General features: G+C 39.2%; 2 protein-coding genes across 3 annotated transcripts in view; one reads left to right on the top strand and one right to left on the bottom strand.

Annotated features, from left to right (window-relative positions):
- LOC124716796 (thyroid adenoma-associated protein homolog) overlaps positions 1 to 12,469 on the bottom strand; it is a 222,189-nt gene extending 209,720 nt beyond the window's left edge. Inside the window, 2 exon segments of the mRNA XM_047243345.1 lie at positions 1,763 to 1,860; positions 12,145 to 12,469. Coding sequence (XP_047099301.1) covers positions 1,763 to 1,860; positions 12,145 to 12,259 — 213 coding nt within the window. The 5' untranslated portion in view covers positions 12,260 to 12,469.
- Positions 12,470 to 12,774: 305 nt separating this feature from the next.
- LOC124717350 (DNA repair protein XRCC1-like) overlaps positions 12,775 to 16,115 on the top strand; it is a 64,849-nt gene continuing 61,508 nt past the window's right edge. The window contains exons 1-3 of one of the 2 annotated variants that reach the window (XM_047244178.1): positions 12,775 to 13,056; positions 13,162 to 13,359; positions 13,451 to 13,582. In XM_047244178.1, coding sequence (XP_047100134.1) covers positions 13,006 to 13,056; positions 13,162 to 13,359; positions 13,451 to 13,582 — 381 coding nt within the window. In that variant the 5' untranslated portion in view covers positions 12,775 to 13,005. Of the gene's footprint in view, positions 13,057 to 13,161; positions 13,360 to 13,431; positions 13,583 to 16,115 lie in introns of those variants that run through there. The other variant, XM_047244179.1, reaches the window with a different exon arrangement.

Below are 16,115 nucleotides of genomic sequence, written 5' to 3'. Positions count from 1 at the left end.
ACACCTGTTCATAGGACCTATTTTTCTCCATTTCCAGTCAGGAATCTGTCCCTCCAGTTTGTTGGTTTCATTAATGTCACCCTGTGTATACAAACAGCTACTGCTGGTAGTTTGTTCGGATGAAATTTCAGAGATCCCCAGGCATTGGAGGAGTGAGGATTCATGGCTGTGGCAGCAATTTGGTTTGGTTTTGCTTTAGGGTGCAAAAAACAACTGAGATCATATGCGCCCAAGTCAAAACTATAGAACACAAAGACAGAGAGAAGTTAAAAAACGACTATACATCAGTCCCAATTGACATAAGGGAAGACAGCTAAAAACGGGCACGTGGAGGAAAGGCTAAAAAAGATACCATACAGAACTGTTGGTCCAAAACTAAAAATTAAATGGCCTTCGCCGTATTGCTTTGGCAGATAAAAAGTAAAATGTGGTCGATAGTCCACGCGTCATTTGCTAAACGGCCGATAACTCAGGCGGCAAACCCAAGCGGGAACGTAAACGGTTAAAAAATGGGCATTTTGTCAGGAAGTGGCGGACAGTTAAAACTTGAGCCAAATGTGTACAAAGTGATTGTGTAGCGCCACTTATCAAATGACGATGGCTAAAAAGGCAGGGAGGGCCGAGGGGAGGTCATCCAAATGGCTGGGAGAGGCTTAATAAGCCGGAGCTTATTCCAGTGAAGGAAAGACCATTGGAGATGCTAAAGGGACACCACCTCCTGACAAACGGCAACACAGAGATCATCGGAGGGAATACAGAAACTAGCGGGCTGAGTTACAAGGACTGCAGCCTTGGCAGCAGCATCAGCAGCCTCATTTCCTGGCAAACCGACATGACCACATAAACATCACACTGACTCCACCAAGAGTGAGCAAGTGACAGTTTTCCTGCACCTGCTGCACTAAGGGATGGGCGGTGTACAGCGCACAGATTGTGAAGGGCGCTGCGTGACTCTGAGCAGAGGACCCAGTTGAAAAGTCTGTGTGGCGGGATGTACTCTGTCACCTGATACAGGGTAAAGAGCTTGGCTGTAAATACTGAGCAGTGTGCCAGAAGCCAATATCGAAAGACATGGGTGCCAATGGCGAAGGCACACCCAACCCCACGGTCAGTCCGTGAGCCATCAGTGTATACAAAGGTACTATCGCGAAGTTCCATGTGAAGGTCTCGAAACTGAAGGCGATAGAGTGGGGCTGGTGTTGTGTCCTTAGGAAGCGAATGAAGGCCAAGGTTAACATGGGTTGCTTCGTGAAGCCAAGGTGGTGAAAGGTTCACACCCATAAGGAAAATTGCAGGTAGTGCGAAGTTAAGCAAATAGAAATACATTGTCTCTGTTCACCTCTCATCAGTTATGTCACAGAATCATCCTATTGGCTATGTGTAACTGACACAGTGCCAACTTATGAGCAGCAGATAAGCACTGCTGCAACTGCCACTAGGCCTGGTCTAGACTTCAACCACAACATGGACCAACCAAATGAAGCAGTGCAGTTGTTAAACTCCAACCTCATATTTAGGAGGATGGAATTTGCTCTGCCCAGCAATCCTGATTTACACTTTCCCACATCATTTCAAGCAAACACCATGACGTTTCCCTCACGAAGGTCACAGTTGACCATTCCTCATCAAAGCATCCTTATGTGTCCTGCTTATTTTCTCTGTATTATTATGACAAATGCTATGGCACTGTGAGATGATCCCTGATTGAATAAATAAGTAAATTCCGGTAATATCTAGCTTTTGCCTTTATCATTGCACCTACCTTTTTCAGTATTTGAACTTGGTCTTCTACACAACTACTTTCTTCTAATTTCTTAACTTCTTCAGTAAAAATTTTGCCTTCATCACCATCAATTGACTCTGTGAAAACAAAACAGGAATAACAATTACTTTTTTTAAAATTTAGAAGGTGACAACACTATATGAAAACAGACAAAATTTAGTACTTAAAACAATATAGTGCAAACTGAATGAGCTCATACATAAGTATCTCTCAAATTGCATCTCTATTTCGAAAAACGGTGTCTCCAACATGGCACAGGCCACAAAATTCTCACAAATTACGGACTGGTTGTTAGTGTGTGTGTGTGTGTGTGTGTGTGTGTGTGTGTGTGTGTGTAGCTGGTACCCAATAGATGTGTTCCATTTGGTTCAAAATGGGGGAATCTTGTGACAGACTAATTAACAGCATTTCACTGTTAAGCTCCTCAAACCACAATAGCGTGCATCTGGCCTCATGACCATTATCCCACCGGAAGAAGCCGTCGTCGATGGGGAAGCCGTCGGGCACAAACGGATGCAGATGGTCTGCAACAATGTTCTTGTGGTCCACAGTTGTTACAGTGGCTTTTGTTACTAACACAAGTCCAATAGGATCCAAGTAAATATTCCCTACAGCACAATGCTGTCCCATTGGTCCAAATCCGTGGTGCAGTGCACATTTCGAGCAGCTGTTTGTCCAGATGACAGCGTACCCAGACGCAACCCTCGACAGGGTGTAACAAGAAATGTCTTTCACCCAACTGTGATCTAATCTTGATAATCATGTGCACACTGCAATAGCCTAGTAATTGGCTGTTGTAATTATATCGACAAAGGAATGTGCAGGGAGGGTTCATTTGGTATGGAGCCCCACATTCAACAATCTGTGTTCAACAGTTTATTCTGCAGAACTTGTGCCTGAATTAGCACTGCACTCTGTCATCAGATCTGCCACAAAATACTGCCTATCCTGCTTAACAGAGTAGGCAAGCTTCCGACCTCCACATCTTGTCATTTACTTGTGGCTTCACTGCCCTCCAATCACTTCCCATAGATGCTCACGACATCAGCACATGCATGACCAACTTCACCAGGCACTGGGCCGTAAACAGCTTCCACCATAAAAGCCACCGATATCGGTGGATTTCGCCATTTGCATCCAGAATTCTTATTACAATAATTCCCCATTTGTCTCTGCTCCACTTACATCCTTTCCTTACCACACTGTAGGCCTGCAATGCCATAACGTGCACACAGCCCAATAGGGAGCAGTGATCGCAATGTTCCAGTCTATTATAAGGAGAGATCTGCTTATGAAGAAAGACAGCATGTTTTGTCACATAAGATGACAAAGTGGAAACTTTGTGTGTGGGTAATTAGCATGAGAAAGCAAAATCGAACACAGATATTCCAGGGGATAGTACAGTATCTTAGTTGTGTAGTTTAAATTGAATCATTAAATCACTTACCAATCACACTAACCACCGCAAATAAATTAATAAAAGATGGTACAGATCCTCCACTGTACACAAAACAGGTCAGAACTCTGTTGCAGAAGCAATGAAAATGCATGTGAAATTTAAAATAATGTAAAACCCTAACGATTCGAGAAGTTTGATAAAAGTTCGAAATGCACTGCAAACTTCAATACTAGATGCTTTTAATATGAAACTCGCTCTCAAAATTGGGCAGAAAATCCAAAGAGATTTCGGTCATATGTTAAGTACACCAGTGGAAAGACACAACGGCATAGTCCATATCAATTCAGGCAGGCTAGGAAAAAATCTTACCTTCATAGTCTCAGATGTTATTGGTTTTAGCATATGTTAAAATGAAGGAGTGAGACAGGGTTGTAGCCTCTCCCCCACATTATTCAATCTGTATATTGAGCAAGCAGTGAAGGAAACAAACGAAAAATTTGGAGTAGGTATTAAAATCCATGGAGAAGAAATAAAAACTTTGAGGTTCGCTGATGACATTGTAATTCTGTCAGAGACAGCAAAGGACTTGGAAGAGCAGTTGAACAAAATGGACAGTATCTTGAAGGGAGGATATAAGATGAACGTCAACAAAAGCAAAATGAGGATAATGGAATGCAGTCGAATTAAGTCAGGTGATGCTGAGGGAACTAGATTAGGAAATGACGCACTTAAAGTAGTAAAGGAGTTTTGCTATTTGCTGATGATGGTCGAAGTAGAGAGGATATAAAATGTAGACTGTTGATGGCAAGGAAAGCGTTTCTGAAGAAGAGAAATTTGTTAACATCGAGTACAGATTTAAGTGTCAGGAAGTCGTTTCTGAAAGTATTTGTATGCCATGTATGGAAGTGAAACATGGACGATAAATAGTTTGGACAAGAAGAGAATAGAAGCTTTAGAAATGTGGTGCTACAGAAGAATGCTGAAGATTAGATGGGTAGATCACATAACTAATGACGAGGTATTGAATAAGATTGGGGAGAAGAGGAGTTTGTGGCAAAACTTGACTAGAAGAAGGGATCAGTTGGTAGGACATGTTCTGAGGCATCAAGGGATCACCAATTTAGTATTGGAGGGCAACGTGGAGGGTAAAAATCGTAGAGAGAGATCAAGAGATGATTACACTATGCATATTCAGAAGGATGTAGGCTGCAGTACGTACTGGGAGATGATGAAGCTTGCACAGGATAGAGTAGCATGAAGAGCTGCATCAAACCAGTATCAGGACTGAAGACCACAACAACAACAACAACAAAAATGGAGGACTAAGTAAGGAACATATATTTTTTTGTTTTCTCCAAAAAAATTTCTGCTCCGAGATACAGCCCTCCAAAGATGACGCTGCACATACCTTTTTTTAAGATAATTGCTTTATGGCTAGAAAGAAATCACCTATTTGGACTTCTCTGTCAAAGTTCTTTTACTAGCCTATAGCATTCTGAACTTTTTTAATATAATTTATAGAAAAAAATTTTGGTTAGTACCATATAGTTCTACATTCCCTGAAAAAGAGAGCTTCCACTTTTAGGCTGAACAGGTTTTATAAACAATTTTAAGTTTTGCCATACATAAAACCTATTTTATTATCACATAGGCCCTAACAGGCTCATAAAAATCAAAACGTAGCCTTATTTAACATAATTTTAGTTTTGAAAGATGAGTAAGAGACTCATTTTTCAAGCATTTTAAGCGGCTCCAAAATGCCTGTGAAGGGTTCAAAGACTTAAAGGTTTCAATTTATACAACTTCTGTGCACTCTGTTTTGAACTGAAATTAGCCATTCAATGAACTAAAAATGTGTTTCACTGCTTCAATATCCTCCTCTGATGTAGAGTAATGCCTTCCTGTTGAACCAATAGGAACTGCAGCACTTACAATATTCAAAATATTGTGAACAGGAAGCAAGCACTGGTGGCGTTGTTGCTGTCCTTCAGCTGGAAACCTATATCCAGCAGCTGGTCCATGGGGTAGCATAAAGTTCACTACAATTTCATTCAACTCATAACTGGTGTCTATAATCTCTGCAATCCACCAGTCACAGTCATACACACATGCCACAAACATCCCCCTTCTCAGGTTGTGAATCTGAATATAATCCTGCTGTTCCTGGGGTGTTGGCCGAACGAATAAAATTTCTTCTTTCTTGCTCTTTAAAGTGCTTGCAATATGAGTTCGCCCATCACTTTGGAGTCCAAAAATGTGTCTTCTGCATTCCTTTCACAGGAGTAGTTTGTTTGGAGCATTCTTCTTTTTTCTTCTCACAGAATTCTTCGATTTCCTCTTTGGACAAAAGAATGAGGGCTGTGGATGTGTAAGATTTCATGACTCTCATAAAATCCTCAGCATTCTGTATTGCAGCTGTATCTGGTCTGGAAAGGTTATGTTTTGTAGCATGTTGCTTCAGCAAGCCTCCTACATCATCACAAGGTCCCTTCCTGTGACCAGTAGCTCTGTATACCCAGTCAGTTGGCACAAACGACTTAATTCAAACAGCTGGTAACGATTTTTAAAATGATTAGGAGTGCCATCAGAAATAATGATGACCTCCTCTTCCCCTGTTTGCAATTGAAGAATTTTGTGGATTGCTAGCAAAGCATGTGCTGGGTCATGTCCTGTGTCATCACTTATAACTGCAACTCTTGTGGTCTTGTTTTGAAAATATGTCACTCCTGTAAAAATTGAAACCTGGCCATTACTCCAATGATACCCTTGCACTTCTTATGGGAGAATTACAGACCAGTTCTCAGCAAAATTACAGTGAAGCACTAAACATAGTTCTTCAGCCTGTAAACATCCTTTCACTTCTGAACTGTGCTGTTGTTGCAATTTCTTCAGACGCTGGTGTGTTACTGCTTTCACTGACCATTAACAGAGTTCATCAATGTAACTGTCAAAAGGCAACAGTTTTCTTAATTAGTTAATTTTCCTCCCGTGCCTCATATGTAATTTCTCAAGAGTTATCTGCTACGTCTTCTGTAAAGACAGTCCTCCCTTTCCAGGGCAGTAACCACATTCTCGAACCAAACAAGTCTCTCACTTTACATCACAGACTACTAATGACTTCACATGCCCAACTAAGGTGTCATGTGTCACAAGCTCCAGTAAGTTATTCCAAGTTACCACACAAAGTCAAAATTCACACAGTACACACATAAACAGAGATCTCTAGGTGGGTGTGGAACTACTCACTTAGGTCGTAGTGCTTAAAATTTTGATCTTCCAATATGTGAAGTTGGGAAATACGGAAGCGTCCAATCCCGCCCATCTGCTTTGACCCATGACGTCACAAATATGGCGGAAACACAAACAAACACACACACTTTCCACAAGAAGCCTAATGACACTAACGGGACAAGTGCGGGAAATGGGGTGTTTTGGGCGGGGGCAAACTAAATATAAACAAATTTAGACGCCTTGCGTAGCTACAACGTGTAAGTGAAGACAGCCATGCATGAATACCCACCCACCTCCCCAGGGGTCGTAACCCCTGCAACCCATAGAAGATAAAGATGCTTCAGAAGCTGATTAGTGTTTTTTGTCTTTTAAAAAAAAATCTCACGGGATAGAACGAACAGATCAGAAAGATAAATATAATAAACTAAAACAGAAATTGGAGGACACAGATAATTAAAATAAGTAATAAGTGTTTTTTTTTAAAAAAAAAAAAAAAAAAAAAAAAAAAAAAAAAAAAAAAAAAAAAAAAAAAAAATCTCGCGAGATAGAACGAACAGATCAGAAAAGTAAATAAAATAAGATAAAACAGAACTGGAGATAGCCACACTCAAACCAAACTCCGCGCCGTCATGACGTCACACACGACAACACCCTTACGTCACGGGTCAAAGCCGACGCGTGGGATCGGACACTTCTGTTGACCCTGAAGTTGTATAGTTGCTCTTATAAACTGCAAAAGTTTCTTTAATACTGCGAGTCATGTACCTCTTCACTTTCAGAACCTTTTGACCTTCAACTGTTACATTCATAGTGTCTTTTTTGTTGACACTCTGACGAGAACTGTTCCATTTATCTTCCATATAAAATGACTACACTATTTGAACTTGAGTTGCTTCTACAGGATGCCCATAACAGCGATCTGGTATTCCAAAAATGCCTTTTACAGACCTCACATTTTTTGATTTGTCTACCAGGTACGTTGATACTGATGGAATGTGGTTCAAAATTGGTTTCTTCGAAAATGTCTCTGGAATAATAGTTAAAACTTGCATTTTTCACTGTAGGATGTACAATATTCAACAGCTGAATTGATATTTGTGAAAAATTCCTGGCAAGAGGTGCAAGAGTGCTTTGGTTCATTTTCTTCTGAAGATGGAATTTCTACTTTGAAGAGTGTGGTCAGTTTTGCTGTAGAGTATTCATCCATAGCTTTCTTGGCGCACAGAGCTTATGACTCAACTTCACTAACCACGGTTTCTTAACACGACTAACACATACCTCTGTAGTTCACTGATTCAGAGTATTTAATTCTTCCTATATTGATGCAAAGTCTGCATCATCTGCACCACAGGAGGCTTCACCTTGTTCAGATACTATCACTGTTATTATTCTGTCAAAACATTTAGATCACAAAAAGTTGTCACTGGAAACATCTTCACTTTGAAACAGAGTCTTCAAGTGAGAACACTTATTCCCAACCTGAACAAAGTCTGTGTTTTTGATTGTCTTATATATTACTCTTTTATGGATATGCAAATAGTCAGCACACTTCACTCTCCTGTGGCCGCAGACAGAAGACATTTCAAACAGTCCTTTTCACAAAACACCCCTGCAGCTGTGTCAACTGGCAAATTCCTCATGAAAACACTAAACTCACTGGATGGTCTCATATTCCTTAGAAGCCTCTTCAGTAAACAAATTAACACTGAACAACTACAATACACAAACCTGCAATGAACAACCACGACAAAGAAACTGACAAGATACTATAACAAAGTGTAAGAAATATCTGCAACAATGAAAGTGAAAAGAAATAACTGCAACAAAGAAAGTGATAAGAAATAAATACAACAAAGCCAATAGAAATAAACATTGCAACAAAGAAATTAGTATGAAACAACTTCAGTGAAGACGTACATTATCCTTGAAAGTTTTTTTAAAAATAAATAAATAAATAAAACCTGTCCAAATTAAAAGTGGAAGCTCTCCTTTACAGAGAATATAGTACTACACATAGTACTAATCAACAGGAAAAAAATCTTTCTGGATTAGCACTTTTGAAAAAAAATTTGTAAATTATAAAAAAATTTAAAAGGCAACAGTAAAAGAACTTTGGCAGACGTGTCCAAATGGGGGATACCATTGTAATCATAAAGCAATTATCTTTCGAATAAAAAAACTCTAACAAAATATCTAGAACTGTTACAGCGGTACAGCATTTTAAAATTCTTTTACGAAATTCGCATATTCAAAATGGTGTTTGCAGTGTCGTCTATGGAGGCAGGAATTTTTTTGGAGGAAAAAAAAAAAAAAAAATGTTTCTTTCTTACTTCTGAATTTTCACATATGCTAAATTCAATAACATCCGAGACCATGAAGGTAACACCCCTGCCTGAAGTGACACGGATTATGATCAGTCAATTCCTTCACTGCACAATAACAACAGTGATGTTACTGATGACAACATCACTAAAGCAGAGTTACTAAATACAGTTTCCTGAAATTCCTTCACCAAAGAAGATGAAGCAAATATTCCAGAATTCGACCCAGGAACATTTGCCAATTCGAGTAGCTAAGTAGTAGATATCTTCTGTGTAGCAGGGCAGCTTAAATCACTTAACAGGGTTAAGGCCTCTGGTCCTGATTGAATACCAGTCAGGTTCCTCTCAGAGTATGACAATAAAATAGCTCCATATTTAGCAATTATACACAATTGATTGCTCATTGAAAAATCCATATCTAAGGACTGGAAAGTTGCATGAATCACAACAATACCAAAGAAAGAAAATAGGAGTAATCTGATGAATTATAGACTCATATCACTAACACTGGTATGCAATGCAGTTGTGGGACATATACTGTGTTTGAACATTATGAGTTATCTAAAAGGAAACAATTTATTGACAAACGGTCAACATGCATCCACAAAATATTTTTCTTGTGAAATGCAATTAGATCTTTATTCTCGAAAAGTAATGAGAAACAAGGGATGCCAAAGTGATTCCATATTTTTAGATTTCCAGAAGGCTTCTGACACTGTTTCTCACAAGTGATATCAAATTAAATCACATGCATATGGAGTATCGCCTCAGTTGTGTGACTGGAACCATGATTTGCTGTCAGATAGGTCAAAGTTCATAATAATTGACAAAACGCATCAACTAAAACAGAAGTAATATATGACATTCCCCAATGAAGTGGTACAGGCCCTCTGTTGTTCCAGATCTACATAAACGATTTAGGAGACAATCTGAGTAACAACCTTAGATTGTTAGCAGATGATTCTGTCATTTATTGTCTTATAAAGTCATCAGATGATCAAAACAAATTGCAAAACAATCTAGAAAAGATACCTGTATGATGCGAAAAGTGGCAATTGATTCTAAATAATGAAAAATGTGTAGTCATCCAGATGAGTACCAAAAGGAGTATGCTAAATTTTGGTTACATACCACATAAATGTAAAGGCTGTAAATTCAATTATGTACTTAGGAGTTACAATTACAAACAACTTAAGTTAGAATGATCACTTATATCATTTGTGGAGAAAGCAAACCGAAGACTGAGTTATTGACAAAACGCTGAGAAAATGCAACAGGTTTACTAGAGAGACTGCCTGCACTACATTCGCATGTCCTCTACTTTTCAGTTTGGGATCCACATCATATAGGATCAACGGAGAATATAGAAAAAGTTCCAAGAAGGGCATCTCATTTTATACTATTGCGAAACAGAGAGTGAGAGCGCCACCAATATGTTACGTAAATTGGGGTAGCAATCATTAAGCAAAGGCGCTTTTCATTGTGGCATGATCTACTCATGAAGTTTCAATCACCAACTTTCTTCTCAGACTGTGAAAGTATTTTGTTGGTGTCCACCTACATAAGAAGTAATGATTATCATGTCTGCCCAGTTAGCTGTGCGGTCTAAACGCATGGCTTTCTCGGACTGGGAAAGAGCGCCTGGTCCCCAGTACGAATCCGCCCGATGGAACTGTGTCGAGGTCTGGTGAACCGGCCAGTCTGTGGATGGTGTTTAAGCAGTTTTCCATCTGCCTCGGTGACTGTGGGCTGGTTCCCCTTATTCTGCCTCAGCTACACTATGTCGGCGATTGCTACACAAACAAGTTCACCACATACGCGTACACCACCATTACTCTGCCACGCAAACATACGGGTTACACTTATCGGGTGTGAGATGTTTCCTGGTGGGGGAGGGGGGATGAATTACTGTTATTCCCATCTTCGGCTGAGCTATATAGGTCAAGTGAAATTCCGCAGTTCTCCTGTTAGTTTCATTCTGTTGCTTGGATTACTTATTTCACATGTTATTTATGTTTGTTTGTCACTGTAATGAATGACATTATGGTCGCCATATCGTATATGCTTGAAATGGAAGCGTCTTCCATCTTGATGAAGTCACAAGTCAAAGCTTACAGTGGTGTATCTGGATTGCCCCCATCCAATACCATCCACTTATTGAGGTTCTCCTGTTAGTTTCATTCTGTTGCTGGGGTTACTTATTTTACATGTTATTTATCTTTGTTTGTCTTTGTATTGAGTGCATTATGTTTGTCATATCGAATATGCTTGAAATAGTGGTGCCTTCCATATTGATGATGTCACAGGTCAAAGCACCTAGGTCGAATCACAACTTTTGGTTTTGCCAAAAATTCCAGCAGAATTACCCCCCGAAAATACAATTTTTGATACATTTAGCTTCAAAATGCCATACAAATTTAAGAAAAAACAAATGAAACAATTAATAAAATACATTACAGTATATAAGTGCTTTTCAATTAAACAAATTTTCTTACTGTCTGAATGGGTCAACTGAAACTGCAAATACCAGATGTCGGCTTCATCTCACAATGTAATGAAGTTGTGATATGTAATACCATATATGCACAGTCAGAAATAGAACAGAATGCTGATGATCTTTTCCTACACCTAGCTGATGTTTTGAAATGTAAGTTGTGCCAACAGACTGATCTGTAGCATGGCCCAAAGCCTTGGTTACATTTAAAGGTGAGCATGTAATTGTCAATTGCCAAAGTGGATTAGAAGACTTCAGTTAATCCATCCAAACTGTCCAAATTAACGGCATTCTTTGATAAGGAATTATATTCCAGCACAACACTCCTACTAGTTCCCAAGAGAGTTGCAAGAGCAGAGCAATATTCTCAACAAACAGATTCTTGGGCGCTCCTCACTCTAAACCCTTCAGTCCTACCTCTACCTACAGAAAAAAATTTGACTTGCATAACAAAGGTTTAATATTCACGAACGTGATGCAATGCAAAACGAATTCAAGTTTCATGTCCAGTCAGTAAGGACATCAGCTTTTACAACTTTAGCGACGAATAGTACAATGCTAATGTCTTCCACATAAGTTAAAAATTATTTCATCATTCTCACTCCTCCTATTTAGCAGAACAGTTTTTAGAACATCATGTGAAATACAAGAGATTTATAAGAAAGAGGTGCAAAACCAAGTAGTGCAATTTCTGTTTAGATACAACCAAAAATAATTTAATAAATTATTTTACTAAAGAAAGAAAGAGCGGGAGGAGGGGGAGAGGGAGGGAGGGAGAGATAATGAGCATGGTTCCAGCAGACTACATGAAATTACTTTCAGGCATTACATTCTCAGTATGCTAAACCCGAAGACCGACAAGTAAACTTGGTCTTCCCAACTGATTCACGTCAAATGCAGCCTTAACACTACGCACCTGCTTCTAAAATGAAGTCAGCTTTGACGTCCACCGACTCGAACTGCTTCCCTTCGCCTCGTTGTCCTGGTGTATTGCGCCGTTTCCCAGTTACTCGAAGTGTCATAGTGGCCATGCCAAATCCTTGCCCCTTTTATAGGTGTAAATTAAAAATACGCTCGATTTCGACAATTTCCAACAATGATTTCGAACACTATATGTTCGGAAATGTAAGGTTTTACACTAGTTGGTTATTCTACATATTAGAGTCACCACGATCTGCTACAAACAATAAATACGTGCTCCTTATGTTGTAGTACTTCGCTGTAAACAACGCTTAGCTGACCACTTTGTACGTAAGTCGTAAACACTTCCACAGTCTTTCACTAACAAACTACAATGCATCTTCTGCGTAAAGATAAAACACAGGTCTCACAATACTGAGCAGCAAGTCAGCAGGAGACAAATCTTATTCCTTTCTAAAGTACAACACATAGAGTATTGTAGCACTTTTCACAAATTTGTTTTTACATTGTGTATATTTGGTGAGTCCTTTCAAACATTTGAATATAAGCTGATACAATTTCCAACAGTAGGAGTGAGGAACTATTCATATCTTAGGCGCTCAGTGGAACATTTTTCGCGCCAAGATATAACATCATATATCCCTCAAACAGTGTACAATTTGTTGTGGTGGCGTGGTTTGTGTATGTGTTGGGCAATGTTTGTGGCGTGTGTTTGTAAAACAGTGGTATAGATTGTACGCCCGGATGTGAAGTTCAAATTAATGATATTTTAGTTTAATTACTACATTTCATATACAGACAATTGTCGTCACATGAAATTTATTTCTGTTTCTGTCGCAACGCGTGGAATGCCAATATGCCCATGATTAAGTTTGATCGTGTTGTAAGCTGTAGCAGCGAAGATCCCGTAAGTTCTGAAAATACAATCCTTGTTATGTGTGTAAAAGTAGTGGTAGATTTTGTATGTTGTCATATGATTCTTGAGGTAAAACTTTATTCATTTTTACTACAGAATCACCCTGCCAAAAATCTGTTAAGGACTGAAACCTACAAGAAATGGAAATGTAAGAACCCAGGAGAAGACCAGATTTCAGTCGTGTTGCAGCTAGAGAAATCATCACTGATCAGTTCTGTAGATATTGGAAATGAACACTCTGCATTCGTAGAAGTCCTTGTTGCTCGGTCTTCGGGAGACGCAGAAGATTTCAAAGTAAACTCTAAAGCTTGTATTATTGATATCAGACAATGTTCCATACAGTCATAAAGTATGTTTCTGCTGAGGTGTTAACTTTTTTATTTAGGTTCTCCTAGTAGCGTCTTCGTTTATGACACCAATGGAAGCACGAAATGGGGAGCATCCCAACAGGGTCCGAATGTTCAGCCGCGACCAACTTAGCAAACCAGCAGTAGATGAAAGATGGGATCGTGTAAAGGTACGGTTGGAATCACAAATGCAAAACACACACACACACAGTGTGTCACATTTGATGTTTTTTACATTATGGAATAATTTATGTGTAGTGTGCCCAGTAGTGAACAGTGTAGCACTAGACTTTTAAATTATGAAGTTTCCCTGAATTCCTACTACAAAAAAAGCTGCAAATTCCGTATAGAGTCTATCAGGTACTCCTTCAGATCCATGGGCTCTGCATAATTGTAGCAAATTTATCTATTTCTTAATGTCACTGACATATGTATCCCTATTTTTGCCATGGCGTGAGAAGTAAACTGTGGCAGAACTCATGGATGTTTCTTTGTAAATGAATAGGCCTATTTGAATATAGAGGTCACATTCCTGCTTTTGCTTTGCTATCCCTGATTTTGGTTCCTGTGTCAACCATGAGTGTTTCAGGCCGCTGACAGCCTTAACATATGACCATAGTTTCTGTGTGTTTTCTTTCCATAATCTTCCGCGAAGATTGTTGTTCCGTGCATCACGCAATGTGCTGTTAGTTTCACTTTATTTGTCGACTGAAATATCTTGCATGTTACTTATGTTTGTATTCAGGTGTTGTGATTTATCATGTGAGTGCCACCTTGAATATGCTCAAAACAAATGTGCAAGCAGGTAGATGCAGTGTTTCTTGGTTTCTGAAAAGCATTTCACTCAGTACCGCATATACACTTACTGTCAGAAGTACTATCTTATAGGGTATAGAGTGAAATTTGTGACTGGATTGAGGGCTTTTGGTATGGAGGACACAGCATGTTATTTTAGATGGAGACTAACTGTCTGATGTTCAGGTAATTTCAGGTGTGCCCCAGGAAAGTGTGTTGGGATCCTTGCTTTTCATGTTGTATATTAATGACCTTGCTGACAATACTAAATTTTTTTCCCAGATGATGCAGTTATGTATATTTGAGAAAAGCTGCATAAATATTCATCAGATTGGTTGGTTGGTTGATTTTGAAGGGACCAACTAGCGAGGTCATCAGTCCCGTCCAGTCCCACCCAATAAGGGAAAGATGGGGAAGGAAGTCAGCCCTGCCATTTCAAAGGAACCATCTCAGCATTTGCCTGCAGCAGTTTAGGGAAATTACGGAAAACCTAAATCGGGATGGCCGGATGCGGGTTTGAACCATTTTCCTCTCGAATGCGAGTCCAGTGTGATAACCACTGTGCCACCTCGCTCAGTATTCAGTCACATCTTGATAAGATGTCAACCTGGTGCAGAGATTGGCAACTTGCTCTAAATATCCAGAAATGTAAAATTGTGTACTTCACAAAACAAAACAAAAGTAGTATCCCACGACTGCAGCATCAATGAGTCTCTGTTGGAATCGGCCAACTCATACAAATACCTGGGTGTAGCACTTTGTAGGGATGTGAAATGTAATGATCACATAGTTTGTCATGGAAAAAGCACGTGTTAGAATGCAGTTCATTGATAGAATACTGGGGAAGTTAGTCTACAAAAGAGATTGCTTACAAATCACCCCATCCTAGAATATTGCTCAAATGTGTGGGACCCATATCAGATAGGACTAATAGGAGCTACTGAACGTATACAGAGAAGGAAGACAGGAATGGTCACAGGTTTGTGTCGCAGAGATACTGAAACAACTGAAATGGCAGAATCTTGAAGACAGGTGTAAACTATCCCTAGAAAGTTTATTAACAAAGTTTCAAGAACTGACTTTAATCATTGCTCTTGGGATATACTATAATCCCCTATGTATTGCTCACACTGGGTCCTGAGGATAAGATTGGAATAATTACTGCACACACACAGAGGCACTTAAAACATCATTTCTCTTGCACTTCATACATGAATGGAACAGGAAGAAAACCTAATAACTGGTACAGTGGGACGTATCCTCTGCCATGCAGAGTATAGATCCAAATGTAGAACACTGGTGACCACCATGTTGATGATGTCGTGGGTCAAAACATGTTGGTGAGATGCTGTAAACCTGGTAGAATGATGACATCAGTAACTTGACAGAGATAGAAAACTCAAGAAATGGCAAATGGTTGAGGTTTCTAAGAACACAAAAACATTAACAAACTAAAATCCACCAAACTAACAAGATCTCCTTGGGGATAGGGATTTGGATTCTGGGTGTCAGTGCATTAGTGCATTCAAATTTATTAAAATCTTGAGGTATATTAGACCACAGTGGGGAAAATAAGGATATTATAATAATACATCTGTGGAATGCACAATGTAGATAAACATTGTCATGATGTAGTCATTGGTTTTGGTATCTGACAACTGTATTGTCATCTTACGGCCTTATTGAGACTTTGAACTGTGCTGCAGTTCTGTTTGTTATCATATCTTCCATATAAAAAGGAAAGGGGGGTGGGGGTGCTGGAACAGCAGTATCGTGATCTTCAATACAGTTACCTTCTCCATTAAGGATACATAAGTCTAGTAAACATTATGATCTGTGTCACCACCATACAAACAAACACATCACAAGTATTATCACACTTCATAGAATATACCAATAGGCTCATGA

This window comes from Schistocerca piceifrons, chromosome 9 (genome assembly GCF_021461385.2).
Source record: "Schistocerca piceifrons isolate TAMUIC-IGC-003096 chromosome 9, iqSchPice1.1, whole genome shotgun sequence".
NCBI lineage: Eukaryota > Metazoa > Arthropoda > Insecta > Orthoptera > Acrididae > Schistocerca > Schistocerca piceifrons.
This window is presented reverse-complemented; position numbering and strand designations above follow the sequence as displayed.